We start from the raw sequence: 21,923 nt of genomic DNA, 5'->3' as shown, positions 1-21,923 counted from the left end.
TATCTGATTGGAGGCCCCTTCCCAATCTCAGATGTTTAAAGGCGAGCTATGAATACACAGTTATGAGTTAAAGGCACTCTACACATCAGTCCCAGCTAAAGTAGAATAATAAGCATGACCATGGTTATTTATATACAAATGCCTGTTCACAGACTAAGGGGGCAATCCTATGCATGTTTAGACAGAAAAAAGTTCAACAACTCTATTGTGGCCAAGCAATGCTGGGAGTTGTAGGACTTTTTTCTGTCTAAACATGCGTAGGATTGTGCCCTAGAAGTTCTTTATCTGTTTTGTGGTTGCTTCCAGTAGGTATAGATTTAGATAGAGATATTACGAGAATTACTACTGCGCAACTCAAAAAGGTTACCCACCCTGATCAATGCAAATGCTCAGAAACAAGTACAACATACAATCAGCCTGTGATAGTACTATTTCAGAATGTGGGTGGGTGGGAGCTGCATGTTTAAATGGAGAAGAATCTAGCTTAACCATCTTCTGGAGAAGCTAGCTTTCCAAGTGTAAGATATTTTTGTCATGATAGAGTACTCCAACATGAGACCCTTCCTCATATCTGCATTCTGAACACATACAGTTCTGAGAGAATTAAGCCAAACTGACATATCAAGCAGCTGAACTTGCTTAATTTTTGTGCTATTAAAAAACGCTACCCAGATTCTACCTACCAAGGCAATGTGAACAGTAAACTCCACTCCGATTCCAACAGAAGCAATCAGGATGACTACAGGCACTGCACTCAGCTTTATCCCAATCAAACCCATCATGCCAAAGAGTTCCACTGTCATCAGAGCCAGCACCACCACCTAAAAGGATTCAAATAGTGGTTAGCCAATAAGCTGGTAGAGAGAAAAAAAATGAAAAGGTAAACTGCTAGGGTTTTTCTTTATGCTTAAATTGCTGAATTAAGCTTCTACACCAGCCTTCTCCAACTTGGTGTCCTCTAGAATGCTGTTTTGGACTGCAGCTCCCAGTATTCCTGACCACTGGCTACCGCGGTCCAATAGGCCGATAGGAGTTGAAGTCCAAAACATCTGGAGGGTACCAGGTTGGAGAAGACTGATCTACACCCTTTAGAGACTCCAGTTTAATTATTTCCTTTGAAGGCAAGTGTTAATCAAAGGGTAATATTCAACAGGGTGCAACAGCTTACATAAATTACATTGCGCTAGCCTAGCACCCTGTTGGATACTGCCCTATATATATGTGTGTGTGTGTGTGCGTGCGCGTGTGCTTGTTTTGCTTATAATTTGGCAATACAATCTGAAATCTGGTTGGTCAATCTTTGCTTCTTGCCAACATTCCACCTCCACTTAACATAGTTCAAGTATAGTGGTTAATCCAAGGAAAGATACAGGATTTGAGCGTTCCCCTCCCCCAGCCTTTTGACCAAATTACAGAGTAAGTGAAGATGACTCCTGATTAGTTAATGCATAGAAAACGCTGAATGCTATAATCAGCTGATGCATATCAGGTTACAAAGGGCCTCTTAGCTTTGAAGAACTTGAAGGTATTGACATGGATAAAACAAACAGTAGAAGTTAAGGATAGGAGTTTTATTTTTCTTCATCTATCTTGTAAAAAAATTAAAGGCAGTGGGGAGGGGAAACACAAAATAGGAATCACATTAGAGAGAACTGAAAATAAGAAGAAAGCCTGAAACGGTGAAATCCTTTTCTGTAAGCAAACCCCACCTCCTGTAGGCACTACAATAAATTATTTTATAAGCTAATAACTCATGAATGATAACATACGTAGCCTATGTCCTTTGAAAGCTACTCTAGACTAAACATTTACCTTTTAAAGTACCTTCTGTACAATCTATAGGACCCAAACCTGGTAATTGCTTTCTACTTCTACCATTTTATAAGCTAGAGGGAAGTTCATAAAGTTTACACAGAATAACATCAACATTCCATTTGAAAAGAATGCCTGTGTACTGATGTCCAGTGCTTCCCACAACATATAAAAGCCTAGTCTATACAATTTATGTTCATCATTTTATTTTTCCTATACCCTGCAACTTTGTGCTGCACTCTTCTCCCCCATCCAAACCCAGCACTGGTTAGGGTGTGGCCAAACTGGCAATTGTTCACACTGACAATCTCACGTGGAAACAGTACAGTGCACACAACTTAGGATCATGCCAGCAGCAAAGTCCCATTGGGGTGGTGAGATATTCGGACTCTGGGATCTTGTGTAGCTGTTGTGCCTAGTCAGTGAGCACCTCTGGAGCTCAACAGGTAAAGTAGCTGCACAGAAGTGTCAAGGAGGACCTCACTTTGGGGAGCATCTCTGATCACCCTTGGGACTCACTTGCAAAAAGGTTGTATAGGACTGAGCTATGATTCTTAAGCCACTTGCATGAAGTCCATGGGGCTTCTTTCCTAAACGTACGGTACCACAGTTATTTCCAGAACACAACAAACAACAGGTTATATCCAATATATGTCCTACTTAGAGTAGACCCATTCAAATGAATGGACTTAAATTAGACTAACATTAGATACAACCATGTGGTCCACTGGAGAAGGAAATGGCAACCCACTCCAGTATTCTTGCCAAGAAAACCCCATGGAACGTATCACAAGGCTAAAAGATATGACGCCGGAAGATGAGCCCCTCAGGTCGGAAGGTGTCCAATATACTACTGGGGAAGAGCAGAGGGTATTTCCAAGTAGCGCCAGAAAGAGTGAAGTGGCTGGGCCAAACCCGAAAGGACACTCAGCTGTGGATGTGTCTGGTGGTGAAAAGAAAATCCGATGCTGTAAAGAACAATACTGTTTAGGAACCTGGAATGTTAGATCAATGAATCAAGGTAAGCTGGAGGTGGTCAAACATGAGATGGCAAGATTGAACATCGACATCTTGGGAATCAGCGAACTAAAATAGACAGGAATGGGCGAATTTAATTCAGGTGACCATTATATCTACTATTGTGGCCAAGAATCCCTTAGAAGAAATGGAGTAGCACTCATAGTCAACAAAAGGGTAGGAAAAGCAGTACTGGGGTACAATCTTAAAAATGATAGAATGATCTCAGTACGAATCCAAGGCAAACCATTCAACATCACAGTAATTCAAGTCTATGCCCCAACCACTGATGCCGAAGAAGCTGAGGTTGATCGGTTCTATGAAGACCTCCAACACCTTCTAGAACTAACACCAAAAAAAGATGTCCTCTTCATCATAGGGGATTGGAATGCTAAAGTAGGAAGTCAAGAAATCACCAGGATAACAGGCAGGCATGGCCTTGGTGTACAAAATGAAGCAGGACAAAAGCTAATAGAGTTTTGCCAAGAGAACACGCTGATCATAGCAAACACTCTTTTCCAACAGCACAAGAGACAACTCTACACATGGACATCACCAGATGGTCAATATCGAAATCAGATTGATTATGTCCTTTGCAGCCAAAGATGGAGAAGCTCCATACAGTCAGTAAAAACAAGACCTGGAGCTGACTGTGGCTCAGATCATGAGCTGCTTCTTGCAAAATTTCGGCTTAAATTGAAGAACGTAGGGAAAACCACTAAACCATTCAGGTATGACCTAAATCATATCCCTTATGAATATACAGTGGAGGTGAGGAATAGATTTCAGGGATTAGACCTGATAGACAGAGTGCCTGAGGAACTATGGACGGAGGTCCGTAACATTGTTCAGGAGGCAGCAACGAAATCCATCCCAAAGAAAAAGAAATGCAAGAAAGCAAAGTGGCTGTCTGATGAGGCTTTACAAGTAGCTGAGGAAAGAAGGGAAGCAAAAAGCAAGGGAGAAAGGGGAAGATATACCCAACTGAATGCAGAGTTCCAGAGAATAGCAAGGAGAGACAAGAAGGCCTTCTTAAATGAACAATGCAAAGAAATCAAGGAAAACAACAGAATGGGAAAGACTAGAGATCTCTTCAAGAAAATTGGAGATCTCAAGGGAACGTTTTGTGCAAAGACGGGCATGATAAAGGACAAAGAAGGCAGGGACCTCACAGAAGCAGATGAGATTAAGAAGAGGTGGAAAGAATACACAGAAGAACTATACAGGAAAGATCTTATTGTCCTTGATAGCCATGATAGTAATGTCCTTGATAGCCATGATAGTGCGGTCACTGAACTTGAGCCGGACATCCTCGAGAGTGAAGTCAAGTGGGCCTTAGGAAGCATTAGTAACAACAAAGCTAGCAGAGATGACAGTCTTCCAGCTGAGCTATTTAAAATCCTAAAAGATGATGCTGTTAAAGTGCTGCACTCAATATGCCAACAAATTTGGAACACTCAGCAATGGCCGCAAGACTGGAAAAGGTCAGTTTACATTCCAATTCCAAAGAAGGGCAACGCCAAAGAGTGTTCAAACTACCGCACAATTGCGCTCATTTCACATGCCAGCAAGGTGATGCTCAAAATCCTACAAGCTAGGCTTCAGCAGTATGCGAACCGAGAACTACCGGAAGTACAAGCTGGGTTTCGAAGAGGCAGAGGAACTAGAGATCAAATCGCCAACATTCGCTGCATCATGGAGAAAGCAAGAGAATTCCAGAAAAACGTCTATTTCTGCTTCATTGACTACGCTAAAGCCTTTGATTGTGTGGATCACAACAAACTCTGGCAAATTCTTAAAGAGATGGGAGTACCAGACCACCTTACCTGTCTCCTGAGAAACCTGTACGAGGGTCAAGAAGCAACAGTAAGAACCGGACATGGAACAACCGAGTGGTTCAAAATTGGGAAAGGAGTACGACAAGGCTGCATATTGTCGACCTGCTTATTTAACTTATATGCAGAGTACATCATGAGAAATGCCGGGTTGGATGAATCAGAGGTCGGAATTAAGATTGCTGGGAGAATTATCAACAACCTCCGATATGCAGACGATACCACCCTAATGGCAGAAAGTGAAGAGGATCTCAAGAGCCTCTTGTTGAGGGTGAAAGAGGAGAGTGTAAAAGCTGGTTTGAAACTCAACATTAAAAAAACTAAGATCATGGCATCTGGCCCTATCACTTCCTGGCATATAGAAGGGGAAGAAATGGAAGCAGTGACAGATTTTACTTTCTTGGGCTCCAAGATCACCGCAGACGGTGACTGTAGCCATGAAATTAAAAGACGCTTGCTCCTTGGGAGGAAAGCTATGGCAAACCTAGACAGCATAGTAAGAAGCAGAGACATCACCTTGCCAACAAAGGTCCGTCTAATCAAAGCTATGGTTTTCCCAGTAGTAATGTATGGCTGTGAGAGCTGGACTATAAGGAAGGCTGAGCGCCGAAGAATTGATGCTTTCGAACTGTGGTGCTGGAGAAGACTCTTACGAGTCCCCTGGACTGCAAGGAGGTCAAATCAGTCCATCCTAAAGGAAATCAACCCTGAGTGCTCATTGCAAGGACAGATACTGAAGCAGAAGCTCAAATATTTTGGCCACCTAATGCGAAGAGAAAACTCTCTGGAAAAGACCCTGATGCTGGGAAAGACTGAAGGCAAAAGGAGAAGGGGACGGCAGAGGATGAGATGGCTAGATAGCATCACCGATGCAATGAATATGAACCTGAGCACACTCCGGGAGAGCACGCAGGACAGGAAGGCCTGGCGTGCTATGGTCCATGGGGTCACGAAGAGTCGGACACGACTGAATGACTGAACAACAATGAATTGTTTATGGACAGGTCCAAAAACTCAAAATAAAAAATATTGTCATAAAAATTACTTGGCTGTTTACAATAATATAATATTTTATAGAAGACATTTAATTTTTTTTCTTCATTTTTCTTCTAGGTATGAGAATAAGGGCAAAAGTTTAGACACCTTTATTTTTATTTTTAAACTTCAGCTAATAGAGTAGGGCCAAGGATTAAGGTTATTAAAGCTTATACCTTTACCATGAACCCTACCCCCCTCAAGTTGAATAAATATATCATGAATGATGCAGTATGCATACTTCATCAGTAGTCCAGACATAAACAAAACCTTCCCGACTGTAGCAAGAGCTATGTTGAAAGGAATTTGACTTTAACAAAGACTTACAATGATCCCAGCCGTCCAGGGATTCAGAAGGAAGAGGGCACACACCAGAAACGTGCAGGCCAGAACCACACTAATGGACAAGAGGAGCCAATGACGAAGGCCAATGTATTGTTCCCAAAAGAGGAACGGGTATCCATTTGGGTAACTGGGAACACCAAGGCTGGTGTAGTTATCGCAGATTGCTCTCACTTTCTCAATAGCTTCCACAAAATCAGAAGTATCACGCAGTCCATTGAGGTAGAAAGGAAACTGAGCATATTCAATAGGCTCAGCTTCTGGGACTGGGGAGAAAATAATAATAATAATAGTAGTAGTAGTAGTAATAATAATATTGTTAACATAACTATATTTTAGGAAATATATATCTGAATACAAAGTGAAACAGAGATAAATGCAGCATTTTCACTTCCCTGTGCTAGAATGCTGAAGTATATGAATTTTCATCAAATGGTATGTTCAGATATGCCAACGAAATGCAGAACAACAATCCACTGCATTATATAGAGGTATGGTTCATGTCAGATTTCATTCAGGCAAGCCTTCCCATTGTGGTAATATCATGCTATACATTTGGAAGTTACAAAGAAACCCCAAAGAACACCCTCACGGGAAATAGTGGCATAAAAAATTTTTATGGTAGAATTTTATTGTTTTAAATTGTTTTATGGTATGTTGTACATCGCCCAGAGTGGCTGGGTGACCAGCCAGATGGGCGATTAATAAATTTAATAATAAATAATAAATAATTCCTAAAACCACTGCTCTTTGTAGCTGGAATGTCTTTCTTGTCCCAGGGTTGGTCAGAACCTCCAGGGTTGGCCTTTTATCACACACTATGTTTTAACACTATCATTATCGTACACTGTAAGAACTTTCAGAGGGGTAGCCACGTTAGTCTGCTGCAGGAAAAACCAACAGTCCTGTAGCACTTTGAAGACTATCAGATTAATTGTGGTGCAAGCTTTTGTGGATTCATCCTTCAATGCTCATGCCACAATAAATCCTAGTCTTTAAGATTCTGCAAGGTTCTTCATCATTATTGTACACTAGCGAACAGACCAAGCTTTGCACAGGTTGGAATGGCCCTTAGTTTGATACAGGAAAGCCTTCAAGAAAGCATACACAGCTATCATAGTTGGACACACTGTGCCTGCCCCGTCTGAATGAAACCATGCCTGCTGGCACCCCTAGGTATGGTCCCTCCCCTAGTGCACCCCTCTAGCCCTCTGAGGGCACGGATCTGTCCATTCCACTCCCTGGGGCAGGGGAGGCTCACCAAAAGTAGGGGGGAAGGCGCATAACTCTGAGCCTCCTAATCTGGCCTAAAACTGTATGGACTACAAAGCTATGTGCTAGTTAGAAACATCTGCTCCCAGTGGCTGATGATGTTACTGCAGGCTTCAACCACATGGAAACATTAAAATTAATTAAAATTAATTAATGCATTCTAAAAACAAAATAAACTCAAGGTACACACCGTTAGAGTCCCTTTAGTACGCATGCCAACTTTCAAGTGTCTAGATTTAATGGTCTTGGTGCTGTGGCGCTGACAGATAGATAGACAGACACACATTGGGCTGGTTCGCATGTCATGATAAGCCACCATAAGTTAATTAACCTGCGGGGCTCCGAGATGTGTGCCGGCTGCCATTTTGAATATACAAGCCATGGCAGGGGTATGCTGCGGGTTGTCATGACATGCAAACCTGGGCGTTGTGAGTTGTTTGAGGGTTAAAGAACAGTAAGTTAATTAACCCATGGTGGCTTATTGTGATGTGCGAACCAGCCCATCCTCTTTAATTATCATAGACTGATTCAGAACTGCCCACTCCCTTGCATCTTGAATGCCTGCTGTTAACACGGAATAAATGTATAGGGCACCATAGCCTAACATTAATTCTATTATTTCTGCTCAAAACTGTCAAGGCATCAAGTACTTACGTTAAGAGTATTTTAATATGCAACTTATGTATAAAAAGGGTTTTCAAATATCCATTCCATTGCATCTCCTACAGTACCATTTGCGGACAGGAGTGTGTATAGGCCTAACCAGAGTGGCAGCTAGCCAACAACTGGAGATTAAATGGATGGATCTAAAATCTGGACTAGAGAGAGAATGACAAGACCTCAAGAACTTTTGTACTACTCTGTTGTATGGGTAATACTTTTGAAATCATTGCATAGCTGACAGCATTGGAATTCCAACAACATAAAATGAAGCAGTGAGGCAGGGCCAGCATTTGTAATCAGTTAAATACTTCGAAAGATAAAGCTGGCCAGTACATTTGTTACATTTTCCCTGGTTATGGAAAATGAGCTTTAGAGCATGTTCCAGTCAATCAAAGAAAGATTAACCACTTCAAATGGTTGATTCAGGAAATGCATAATTTTTATCCTTTAATGACATGACACACCCACATTTTCCATGCTCTTTTATGAAAGCAATGCTAAGTCCACTATGCAATCTATTTCCAGCTGCCACCCCTTTCCACAACTAGCATTTAGTTTCTGCTGCTGTGTGTTCCAGACCCTGCAGGGTCATTCAGTTGACTTGCTAAACATGATTTGCCCTATTATAATCTCAACTATAAATTTTCATTAAGACAAGGCTTGGCTCTGTGCCCAAGAGCTTTAGGATTTGGATACAGTGACGCACAGTTTACTTATTATCCAATTGTATTTCCAAGAACACCAGTCCTCTTCTCTCCTCACTCCTGCTACCCAATAACCAGCTAGCAGCCCACCCAATAAATCCAGTGGAAAAGCAAATAAAATCAAATTGGTATCGCCATTTGGAATGCAAGAGGGTGACCAAGGAAGGATTGCAAGGAAAGAGGATACTCTTGTATACAGATTTCTTTTGCACCTAAACAACTTCGGCACAATGCAGGTGTTGGAGAATGACCTAATTTGCCAGAAATTCTTTGCTTGCTGGGCTGACAGATTTAAAATAAACATGATATAATTCCCAATGATAAAAAAACCCTCTGCATTTGCAAAGGCAGCAAGCACGTCATGGGAATTGAAGGCTTCCCTTACACATAAAATGAGTGTGCCGCATTAAAATTAAATGCCTAATGCAAGCATCAGACCTCTGATATAAACTATTAAAGAATTCATTTTTCAAAATGATGAACGGCTACTGAGGTATGGCATTCTTCTACTACGTTACACAACCACATCTGTCTCCTGAGTTTTTGCAAAGTAACACAATATATTGTTCTGTTTATGGTCTGAGTTCTGTGCAGTGTCAACTGACTGGAGAACTGCTGGGCCTTGAGAGAAGAGCTGAGGCACTTATATAAACCATAAGACATTAAAGTGAAATGTTCCTTACTGGTTACTGGCATATAGTCTGCTTTATCATGGACCCATTCTGGACGGTGGGGCCGGATGTTGGCTTGAGAGGCAGCGTAAGCCACAGGGTCATTGCTAGCCCAGGCTGTCAGGTAGATGTAGAAAGCCTTAGGGTTAATGATTCCATCTGCATCCACCAGGCGCTGTTTAGCCAACTGCAAAAAGAATAGAAGTCTTTCAGAATGGAATTTGACTTTAAGGCTCTTGCTCAAGTTTTTAACACAGAGAAAGACTAGAAGACACACCACATAACAGTATGTAAAACAGAATCAAAGCTTGTGTCAGAAACTTTATGCTTAACAGGGTCGCCATAGACGAAACTACTGTTGATCATATGGGAGAAAACAACATTTTTTTATATCCAAACTTTTCAAGCCATTTTGTGTAGCGTAAAATGCTTTGCATGCAATTCATTAGAAAACATTAAAATCAGAAGAAGGTTCCAGATGAAGACCTAGCCAATCAAACCTGAATTCTAAAAAGCTGTCTGCAGCCAAGAAGGGAAACGACCAAGTTGGAGAAACATATTTAAAGGTGTTTTTTTGAAAGGGGTGGGGGGGAGAAAAGAAAAAGAATCTGGCAAGAGTCCTATAGACGTCTGTGTGCAGTTAACCTATGTTGTTAACACTGAAGGAAATGCCACCCAGTAAATGGAGGAGAGCTATAAAAATAAAACAACATCTGTATAAATTTTGCTAACACTTGCCTCCTATGACCTATGTATTCAGAAAATGCCCAGCACCAAAAACCAGATGAGTGCACTCTTGCTGAGGTCACATGGGCAAATGAATTTGGGGAGTTTGAATCAGATATTCTAGGATTTTGGAACAAAGACTGTCTTGCCATACAAATGGAGCAACATACAGAAGGTGCCAGGAAGGAAAAACACCACCACCATTTTTTTAAATTTCTTTTGTTTATTTTTCATTCTGCCCCAATGCTCATTTTCAGGTCTTTCTAATTATATGAAAAACAACAGTGACAGCAGTCTTTAAAAAAAAAGCTGGAATCTAGAGATCTGGATTCACTTAATCCACAGGATATGCAGCAACTGTATGTCTTCAGATTGTCTTTAGAACTGCAGAGTGCAGCTTGCAGGGCCTGTGGTTACAGCAGTAGACTTCTATGCCTTCTAGGCAGAGGGAACGATATCAGGAGCCATGGGCCAATAATATTTGTTCCATAGTGTACTTGGTATTTGCTGCCAAAAAAATGTAATAAATCAACTGGGGCACCTGACTATGATTTTCTCTCCTCTTGTAGGATTCCTTGATGAAGGCAGTCATTCATACCTGGCAACACACTGCATGCTGAACAAAGTGATATTGGGTTTTTAAAGACCCAGTATGGCTTTGTTCAAAGTACTCTAAATCTTGCTTCTGAGTCCCCCCCAACCCGAAAAAAGGAGGAAGGGAAGAAAATAGGCAGCTCTTGGAAAATCGTTGGAATGTTATTTTCTAATAAAATTGAGTGATCTACCATTCGGAGGTGGGTTTAAGAATTATATATTTCCCCTTACAGACTTTTGAATGTCTTCTTTAAGGGTCCTTCTATATCTAGACCAGGGGTTTCCAACTCTTTTGGGCCCGTGGGCACATTTAGATTCCTGGGAAAGTGTTGTGGGTACCATAACAAAACAAACAAAAACAGCCATGGGGGTGGGGGGAGCAAAAAAAAGGGCTGCAATGAGGCAGAATTTTGCAATCGCAGAATTTACTACTGCAACAAAACTGCCATGTCATAGATAGGAAAACTAGTGTGATGCTGGAAGACAAACACACTCCTCTCAACCACCAGTTTTCTGCTCCAGCAAACACCTCTTTCACAGAAAGACAGACCAATTTCCCCCATCACCTATATATTAATTATTCTAAAATTATTTCCCACAAATTTATTTCCCCCAAATAGGAAGATGACCCTCAAATCATTTCCTGCTAAACACAAAATACACACACAGACCACCCAACATTGCCAACACACACGCACACACACACACACCCATACATTCATCCATCATACAAAGACCATACATCTGTCTCACCCGCCCCACAAAGTATGTGCTCAGATGTTCCCACCTAGCTTTTCTAAATCCCTCTTCTCCTCCACCACCACCCCCAGCTTTCCCAATGCTCTCTTGTCTCTCCCCCCCCCCACACACACACACCAATTTTTCGAACTGCCACCTCTAGGTTGCTCCCTGCTCCCACCCCTTCCACAAATGTACCCCAAACAGGGTTTGCTCCCAGTTTGGGCCTTCTGGAAAGCAGCATAGCTCCAGACTGCAGCTGCCCCACTCCCCTTCTGCTGAAGAACTCTCTGGGCCCAGGTGGGGTGCAGAGGCATTCTGGGCAAAGAAAAAGAGACAGGCTAGGCAGTGGGAGGCCAGAGCTCTGCTGCTTTCAGTTGCCGCAGTTAAGTATGGGTTTTTTCCCCAAAACATTTTTTTTTAAAATCTGGAGTGTGGCCAGGGTCCTGGAAACCAAGTGGAGAGCCCATAGTGTGCAGTGTGGTGCCTGCAGGCACTGCGTTGCCATCTACAGATCTAAAGAGAGATTTGCCAGAGGCACAAAGTGCTGACATGTCTGAATTGCAATTTGTGCAGGGACTGTGAGCTAGTCTCTAGGCGAATTGCTGCTGGTCCAAACAGCTAGCAACATCAGCATATGTGGCACAGAAGCTGTAGCACCTAACATCTAACTGCAGCATCCACGATGGTAGCGTCAACATCTAACATCTAATGGCAGCATCTATGATGGTAGCATCAAACCTCCCCAATAGAAGAGACACCTACTCTTTGAAGTTCTCTGTTCTACTTTGCATTTTGGCATCTGTTTCTTGGTGTAGGTCATCTGCTCGGATGACCAACAAAGTCTATATTCTCCAACCAGGCATAGAGCTACATTGACATGGATGTACATAATCCATTTCATCCAGGAGTTCCCAGAGCCATACTGCCATCACCCATTTGCCAAAAACAGGTATATTGAAAACTGGCTAGTAATTATTCAGGCTGAGAGGATCCACAGATGGTTTCCTCAAAAGAGGTCTCGCCGTTGTCTCCTTCAAGAGGGCAGCAAGTACCCCACCCCACCACCAAAGAAATGTATTGATCACTGCATGACCAAACCAGTCAGCATAAGCCGGTTGGATACAAACAGCCAAGAAGGGCATGGTTCAAGTGCAAAAGTGCACACTTGGCAGCAGCCAGACATTCCCAAAGATTCTGTCCACTTCCTCAGCTGAACTCAACTGGAACTTAGCCTAGCAACCACAATCAGTGGAAGCAGTGGGCACATGCATAGATCTGTACATAATATGGTATCCAATTGGGAGGAGATTCAAGTGATTTTAACAAAGTGCCTAGAAAGCCTATCACAGCAGGCCACCATAGATTCAATGGGCTCATTCCTGTGGTCAGGTAGTAATAAGCCTTAGGAATAGCTTCTCTAGGAAGCATGACGCAGGTGCAGCGGTGGCACTGTTGTCATGGAGTATTGCCTCTTCCCTGTGCACGGTGGGTTTCATAAAGCGTTTTCTGGCACCGTTGTTCAAGCCGTCATTCCTTCTGTGTCACTGTCCATAGAGCTCTGGCATACCAAGGAGATGCACAGAGGTTCATCACTCGGAGCTTTTATCCTGCTATTGAGATGGCTCTCTCTCAGAAGTTTGCAGGCTCTTTAGATGACACCATTACCCTACAGGATGTCTCCCACCATTTCCTCCAGCCTATCTTGTGTTTTCCCCAAACGCAGAAAATGTGGTATTTTTTCCAGCCCATGGAACAGGAGCACCATGACCTCACCGTTATATTCTCCAATAGTGGAAGAAACCGCTGTGTCTGCCTGCTGTGGATGTTTGTTTTCAGTTGTTGGGGGCGCAGTCAGGATGAGATTTGACAGCAGCAAGGGCAAGAATCACCTGCTGATTGCATCCCCTGTCTCTGCATTTCTCAACTGGAGGAAGAAGAGGGTAAAATGCCTCCCTGCAATGAAGGGAGACACATCTGATCTCCCACCCCACCAAGCTCAGAAGCAACATCCTCTGTTGTTTCAGAGCACCCTATTAGGTTCAATGGGGCTTACTTCCAAGTACGTGTGCCAAGGGTTGCAGACTTATAGCACAGTCTTACATTTTATGTCTACTCAGAAGTAAGTCAGAGGTTTCCGGGGGGCTGCAAGAAAACAGTACAGCAGAAGTTAAGCTACGAAAACAAGACTCCCCTCCCCTTTGCACACATGCCAGGGAGGGAGGGAGGCACTCCCTCAGTTCAAACCATGTGGCTGCTGTGTAAAGAAACCCTTCCTAATCCTGCAAAAAAACTGAAAGCAGGAAGCTCTGGAAAGGATGTGTTTTTTTGTGGTTTTTTTGCTTAATGTAGAAACACCCATAGACTCTAGCATGCAAGAGAGGGCACCTCAGAGCTATTGGGTCAACCACTCAAGTTAACTTTAAGTTAACCACTGACATTAGGACTTTAACAGTAAATAATGGAAAATAAATAAATAAATACTCATCATCCGCATTATTCCATTTAAATAGAGCCATAATGTTATTTTTTAAGTACCTGGCTAGTATTAATGGGTTTATCCCGAATGCCTGAAATAGTTTGAACCAGAAGCTTGTAAGCCAGAACAGCATCTTCAGATCCATTTTTGTAATTGTTGAGTGTGATCTTCCCAGATTTCCAGTCACTGTCAAAAGCTTCCTGAAGCCCTGTTGGAAGGTGAAAGGACAGGTGTTTTTTGGTATTTTTTTTTTTTTAAGGACATCATTCATCCAGCTTGTAAATAAAAAGAGAGAAAGAAAAGCAGCAAAACTTTCCTTTTAGACTCTTAATGGAGAGGCTGCAGGACTTTGCAGTTTTCAGCCCTCAAGTTAAGTGCTGACAAGCTATGTGCAACATCACCACCACTTTCCTAGAGCACTTTTTGACTCTTACTTCTGTCCACTCTTGCCTCCTCCCCATAGCCCTGGAACAAGCAGAGCCTGGCTGGAGTGCTGTCACCTGCCTCCCAAGCAGATGTTTGGGATGATGCCATAGGCCTGAGACACCAGCCTCCCAGAGCTCCAGAGCTCGCATAGCCTGTCTTTCCCACCTTCCAGCTAGTCTGTGGAAGACTGCCAGGCTGGAGTTCGAGACAGTCCTGCTGCTGCCTCAGAACTGGCCCAGTCCTCCCACACCCACTTAGCTAAACTCCACCACACGTGAAAATATTCTGACATCATAATACTACTGTGTGTGGCTGCACACATGGCTTATATCTAAGGGGGAGGGGAGGGGGAAATAGCAGGAACTCCACGTGTGTATTGTGTTTTGAAAGACTTAAATAGCTGTGCATTTAGACAGTCATGTTTACACATGGGAGGGGGGAAAACCCCTTTAAGTTCGAACTGGCCCTTTGGTAAGAAACCTTCTAACACAAAAAATGGCTGTGTTAAAGCTCCATGCGTTGTACTAGAAATCAGGTAAGCAGTACAAGGGTTATGTCCTGGATATGCTGTGCTAATAGGGAAAAGGAGGATGGACACCCATTGAAAGGAACATTGCTCTGACTCCCACAATGCATTGGCAGGAAGAGCTGTAATTTGCAAAACGTAACTGCAGGAAAAGAATTCACTCCCCCTGAGTAAGGAATGTCATCCCTAGCTTCATTCTATTGTGCACAATCTACCAATTTATCCTGCACAAGCAGGAGTTGTACAAAAGATGTTCCTGGTGGATGATGCCCGTTGACTGTAATAACAGCCTGGAAGGAATTCAGACCATTGTCTAAAATGAAGCTGTACTTGCTCATGGTCCTAAAATGAATGACACTATGGGGAGGAGACATCCAGCACTTTGTTGTTTCAGCTACCGCTAGGTGCTGAAGCCATAGGTTACACGACAACATGACCAGAAATTCCACCGCAAAGCTGGAGGAAAAAGAAACCCACACTCCAACTTTCAAACTTCAAACAGCAACTCAGCTCCTTCTTGAGCACAGCATGAGTGAACACGATTTTGTCAATTTGTTCCATCTGTTCAACTTGTGTAGCTAATACAAGTTGTGGGATCTGCTGCCAGCACGTGTAAAGATCACAGCCAACACCTATTCAGTCTCAACTGTTATTTTCCTCTTTGCCACCCCTTGCAAAGGGGAGGGTGGGCAAAAAATACCTCACAGCACAAATTTGGATCAGATTTAGAACAGGAAGCCACAGCCCAGCACAAGGAGTCTGTGTGAGCACAGATGAACGAACCACATGTCTAAGGAAGGGAAGGGAAGGGGGAGAAAGAGGGAAGGGGGGGGAGGGAAATCCACGACCCACCTCACAGCTGCATTGAGAGGCTGTAATCAAAACCATCATTACAGATCTGATAGGTTAGCTACAGCTATAAAGAGATAAGAGCGTTGGAAGAGAAAACATGGCCTGAATGACAAAGCCCTAGGCTCTGGATGCTCATTCACACTTACAAACTCTTCCTCTGTTTCCTTTAAAGTTTGCCCCCCCGATGTAGAAAGATGCCATTTAAAAAAAAACCCTCATTCCGTAAGCCAAACAGATTCAGAACAAAAGCTGCAAATGGAGCAAGCCTGCCAGACATGGCACAAACAGTCCTCCAGCACCTGGCCAGAAGTACAGAGCACCTATTGACATCTAGTTATTCTAATACCATCTGCAAGGCTTCAAAACACCCACTAAGAAAACTTTGGTTGCTGAGGGTACGTGGAATAAGACAAACTTAGGAAGTGGAAAAATACATATCTCTCCTTCCTATAAAGTTATTTTTAAAGTCATTCAAATACATTAAATGATTGGGAGTATGGGTTTATGTTATAAGCTTGTATATATTCAGTGTAACATGCCCTGAACCCTTAGAATAGGACAGGCTATAAATCTAACCAATTTAGGGTGCAATCCTATGCATGCTTAGACAGAACAAATCCTACAACACTCAGCATGGCTGGCTGGGAGTTGTAGGACTTTGTTCTGTTTAAACATGCATAGGATTGCATCCTAAATAAATAAATGGTTAACTCATATGAAATCAGTGACAATCAACTTGAAAGGAGTTTATAATTAACTTTCCTTAGGAAAGGAATCCCAATAAATAAAATGTAAAAGGATTCTGCATGAGGAAAAAAGAAAGAATTTTACTACTGCGATGAAAGAAATAGAGAGAGGAAAGTACATTTATGGAATATTTGTGTCAGTTGCTGTGTTAGTTTACCTTGCAGCCAGTCTCTAAAGTAGTGCAACCACATTTTGGGAAGCTGCTTGTTTTCTTCCAACAAAACATACGTCACGTTGCTGAAACTTTTGTGAAGTTCATAAAGTAAGTGCTGGACGTTGGGATAATCCGCTTTCTGCGTAACTACGTACATGTGGTAGAATGAGAAATACTTGAATTGGGCCGCAATGAAGTCATATTCCCGTGTTTCCCGTGGCACAATGTCTGTAAGGTCCAGGCCATCTCTCACACGGGTAGTTCCATAAACACTGAGGCCAAGTAAGCCCAGAAAAAGAAAAATGACCACGATCTGCAAATAATAACAACAGCAACAACAATAGCAACAACAACATAATCATCTTACACAAGTGACAGCATTTAGAAGAGTTTCATGCTACAACCTACTTCAGGCTGCATCTTCCTGAAGTGTTATTAAGGGAAACATGGAACTATTTCTTCCAGCATGCAGCCCCATGGCTTATGCATGTGATTTCCCATCTTCTGTAAATTACTCTCAGCAGTGCCAATAGACTCAGTGCCTAACACCCCAGCTCATTGCCTCAATGGTTTGAGTTGAGCACCAAGACAACAAATCCCTCTCAGGCCACTCATTTTCTGGCCTATTTGTCCATGCTGATGTCCCCCCTCACGTCCAGTTGGCTATTTTCATGGGAACCAGCAATATGAAATATTTCAGCCCGTGTCTTCATGCTACATTGAACTAGTCTGAAGGGCACTTCACTCGATAGTGGCCCTTTTTGTTTGCAAAATGACTGAAGCCAGGACTAAGTTTATGAAACTATGGGACATAACTGCCTCACCAGTATAGCAAGGCAGCATGCAGTTAACGTACACAGACCCATTTGACCGGCTCATTAAACTGTATTAAATCTGACACATTTTAAGACCTGGTATTTCAGGAAACTATGGCCCAGTTTGCATGCAACGACAACCCAGTTGTTGTTGTTGTTGTTTTAAACTCCTGGCTTGTTGTGAATGAGCCAATCTCTCCTGCTTGGCTCCTCCTGCCAGTGGGTGTGGCTAAACAATCCAGAGATGCTCCGTCCCTGGCTTGGTTAGCATGATGTCAGCACTTGGAACTCTGGCTTGTCTTTCCCTTGATAAGCCTCTCCCCTAGCAAGCACTGCAGGAGAGACAAGTCAGAGTTTCAGGTCTTGACGTCATGATAAACAACCCAGGGACAGAGTGTTCCTGGGTTGTTTAGCTGCTCCTGCTGGCAGCGGGAGTGATCACGCCTCAGTTGTCATTGCATGAGAACCAGGTCTATGTCTCTTTCCTTAGACCAGTTCACTAAGATTTCATTAAACATGCAAAATTAAAAGTACACCAATTCTATGTATCTCTGGGTATGCCAGATGTTAACAGTATTGCAAAGGAAGTTTCCCTCATAGGATAATTCAGCAAAGATGTCTAACTGGTTTGGTTAAGGACAAGATTCAGGCAGTCATGCATCAGCCTGGCCATGGCTGTACATGCAGAAGTGCCAGAGTGGTTAAGAATAGTAGAGATTATGTGAATGGACAGATATACAACCTCATACAACCTGTTGTTGAGGATGGGAGGGGAGAAAAGGGATTAGAGAGAAAATAACAGGAGAACTGAGCAGCCACAAAAGACTAGAGGTTAGCAAGACTAAAACTTCAGAGGTATTTTTTTTCTTTTAAAATATTCTATACCATTTTTCATAAAAACCTCCAAAATGGTTTATACAAAGATAAAAAGTTTAATACACATAAGACCAACTAAAATCAATAAAGTCATCAGTACAAACAACAAACAACAACTAAGTTAATCAAAATCTCAAAAGCTTTTTGGAGGAGAAAAGACAGCTAGGACTCAGGAAAGGCATTCTATAGCATTGGGGCCACAGCAGAAATGGCCCTGCTTATTACAGAGCCCAATCTGACCTCCACATAGGATGGAATTTGAAACAAAGCCTCAACTGCAGATCTTAACTACCAAAAAGGTTCATACCAGAGGAGATAATCAGGACCCAGGATCTGTATATGGAGGCAGAATCCAGCCTGAACTTTCAACCTGAATCTTTAGATAAGTAGCCAAGGAATTTGGGGGCTCTTAGGGAAGATGCATTTTCATCCCCCCATGTCATCAAATGATGCCTCCTCCTACAACTGAATGGGCTACCACTGGTGGATATAATCAAGCTATCCTCAAAGAAGGGTGGGACATGCAGTGTTCCTATTGCAAAACAAACAGATGTTACCTTTGCTTTTGGTTTTAATAGGAAAGGAGCATACTGCTTTTCAGCAAAAGAGGCGAGTGTCCATTTTGTACAGGGTGGCTCAAGACAATGCAATGTAGATTCTGAAAATTGGGAAAGGAGATCCCTGGTTGAACTTGTGCTTTCTGGGCTCTGGCAGCTGAGATTATCTTGTGTCACTGTGACTGGCTGCACCGATATTTCTGAACGAGGTTCTGCTGTGGTATAGTAAACCTGGGTGTGAGGGTCGTATTCAGTGCGCAGCTGGACTGTGGACTGCATTGTGATTTGAGTTTCATGTGCAAAACTGTGGCTGCTGTAGGGAGGTGGAGGGCTGTAGCGTGTGTTGTCACCAGCTTCTGCGTATGCTTGAGGTTCAATCTGAATTACTCTGCTGACACATGGGCTGAAAGAAAAGTGGGGAAAGTACTTATGCACTATGATTGTAACCAGAACATTTATGGCAGATTATTTATTTGTAATGATGTATTTCTATATCAAGTATCATCAACACACATGGGCTTTTTTAGCAAGTACAGGAGAACACATATTGCTGGAAGGAAACAACATCAATAATATTTTATTTTTCATAAAATCTGGAAATATGAATCATATAGGAAAAAGTGCTTGTACAAAATCATATGTGACAAGCAGTATTCTATCTTATTTTGCTACATGTACATGCAGAAGGAAACAACATCTGGCCAGGGCTTCCAATGTGTGTAATACACTCAGCTAAATGGACACATGTACACTTGTCATATTACATGCAATGTACATGTAGCTTTGCTATGAAGAAAGTGATAGCCATATAGGAATGTGTCATATGTGAAGCAGCCTAATTGTTCAAAAGAAAGCCATGATGGTTTCATCCTGAAAAGCAAACCATGTGCTATCCGTAAATAGAAACTGGAGGGAAAACTCATTTATGGATTCTTCCCCCATCCTTATTATCTCCAATAAATGTGGTACAGGGATAACTGAGCCAGCACATCTGTGTGTCTTGCTGGGTAGCTTGTCCTTCAAAAATCCAAAAAATCAGAATATTTCTTTTTATCATGCTCACCATTTAATTAGGAGCAAATTTTAATCACAATCAAACCTATAGTTGATTAATTGCACTGATTAACTATTTAAAGCTGGTAGCCTTGCTGTTTTTATTTTCTAAAATAAGCCTTCAGCAGCTGTATTTCCATTGGGAAGCAAATTTCTGTTTGATTGCAAATATGCAAGAGGTTACAACTGGTAACACTGGCTGAGAGAAAAACAAAAACTACAGAAGAGAGTAGATGCTAGGCTTAGTCTACCATTCACGAGAAAGCATGCAGTTAATAGTTTAGAGTTCTGATCATTGTAAGAATGGAATTATACAACTATTTACTGCTGGGGCGGGCAACTTGTGGCACTCCAGGTGTTTTGGCTTACAACTTCCATCAGCCCTAGCCAGCATAGCTAGTGATGTGGGCTGATAGGAGTTATAGGCCAAAACATCTGGATGGCCACAGGCTGCCCACCCCTGACTTACTGGGCATGATCATAGTACTGCGGTGGGAGGTTGCCATAATTTATTGTGACATCCGAACCTGGATGGCTGCTGTAGGGTTATTTGAGGGTTGTTTAACTCTCAAACAACCCCTGCTGCCTGGGTTTGAATGACATGACAAAACATGGGAAGCCCCCACTGAGGGCTGAATACTCAAAATGGCTGCCAGCACACGCGATTGTATGAACCTAGTCACTGTGTTGTGGCTGGTTTTAGAGCTTTCCACAGGGTTGATCTAACCATGAGGAAAACTGGTCATCTGTACTTTCCAGCTGTGTAGCAATTCAAGTACCGGCAAATTCCAAGTCCTAGGAAATAATGAACACTAGTGGTGCCGCGGTGGCTTAGTGGTTAAGATGCTGAATTCCAGACTGGAAGGTCAGCAGGACAGCAGTTCGAGACCCGAGTGCTGCGTGACGGAGTGAGCTCCCGTCTTCAGTCCCAGCTTCTGCCAACCTAGCAGTTCGAAAGCAAGAAACTGCAAGTAGATAAATAGGTACCGCTTCGGCAGGAAAGGTAACAGCGTTCCGTGCACCTCGGTGTTCAGTCATGCCGGCCACATGACCACGGAGGTGTCTTCGGACAGCGCTGGCTCTTCGGCTTAGAAATGGAGATGAGCACAACACCCTAGAGTCGGACACGACTGGTTGGGGACACCTTTACCTTTACCTTTTTAGTGGTGCCACACTGCTCAGTTCTCCGCTCACCCAGAGTCTACAGACAACTGGCTCTCCATGCCATTGATGCACAGGAGGTTTGAAAGTGATAATGTGATTCCACCCTAAGAATGTGTGTACAATCCATGCAGTCAATGGCAAAATATCCATTCAAAATTATGCAGTAGTCAAACCACCTCACCTTGTAAAGCAGCAGAATATATCCAATCTCCGGTCTTCACGGCGGTACAGATCCATACTCAAAATAGCAGGAAAAATTAGCAGAACCATGGCAAAGTTGAATACCACAACTACAGCAGCCTATATAACCAAGCAGAGAAAGGGAAAGAACATCAGCAAGCTTGATGCATGTACAACAAGGGGTTTTAATTAATACAAAAACAACACTTTTTTCATTTGGCAGCTGTATTTGCTATGTTGGCTCATTCATGTTCAGGATTTTGATGAAAATAATGAAAGGAGTATTATAGCATTCCTATATCATCATGGGACATTTACTGTGGGCAGTATCCAATGCAACACTACCATCAACATAAATTATGTTGCACTAGCGCTTGCTGGCACAAAGGGCTTCCCCTCATGGCAGCGAGTGCTATTGGTGTTGTGACAGAAGTTGTTTACGCTAGTGCAACATAATTTACATTAGAGGTAGTGTCGCATTAGATAGTGCCCTATATAATTAGTTATTGTTATATTAAATTGCATATGGTTTTATTGTTATATTAAATTGCATATGATTCCAGTCATCTGATAGAGGCCCTGCACATGTCAGTACACCTCAACCTCCATTCCTCAGGATGGAGGAAAAACAAAGATACACTTTGTAAGGTTATGAGGAAGGAAAAAAAGCTATTTGCATATTTTA

General features: G+C 42.5%; 1 protein-coding gene across 1 annotated transcript in view; it reads right to left on the bottom strand.

Moving 5' to 3' along the window:
* The window catches only part of PTCH1 (patched 1), a 120,822-nt gene that overhangs the window by 16,787 nt on the left and 82,112 nt on the right, over nt 1-21,923 (bottom strand). Inside the window, exons 13-20 of the mRNA XM_084834108.1 lie at nt 21,240-21,358; nt 18,842-19,244; nt 16,597-16,906; nt 13,948-14,096; nt 9,364-9,538; nt 9,207-9,215; nt 6,027-6,307; nt 684-821 (exon numbers count right to left, since the gene is read on the bottom strand). Of these exons, the coding sequence (XP_084690234.1) occupies nt 684-821; nt 6,027-6,307; nt 9,207-9,215; nt 9,364-9,538; nt 13,948-14,096; nt 16,597-16,906; nt 18,842-19,244; nt 21,240-21,358 (1,584 nt within the window). The remainder of the gene's footprint in view (nt 1-683; nt 822-6,026; nt 6,308-9,206; nt 9,216-9,363; nt 9,539-13,947; nt 14,097-16,596; nt 16,907-18,841; nt 19,245-21,239; nt 21,359-21,923) is intronic.

Source organism: Heloderma suspectum, chromosome 2 (assembly GCF_057233095.1).
Source record: "Heloderma suspectum isolate Gila_16-S chromosome 2, 16-S_ref, whole genome shotgun sequence".
Lineage (NCBI taxonomy): Eukaryota > Metazoa > Chordata > Lepidosauria > Squamata > Helodermatidae > Heloderma > Heloderma suspectum.
Note: the sequence above shows the minus strand (reverse complement) of the source record. Positions and strands in the feature narration are given on the sequence as shown.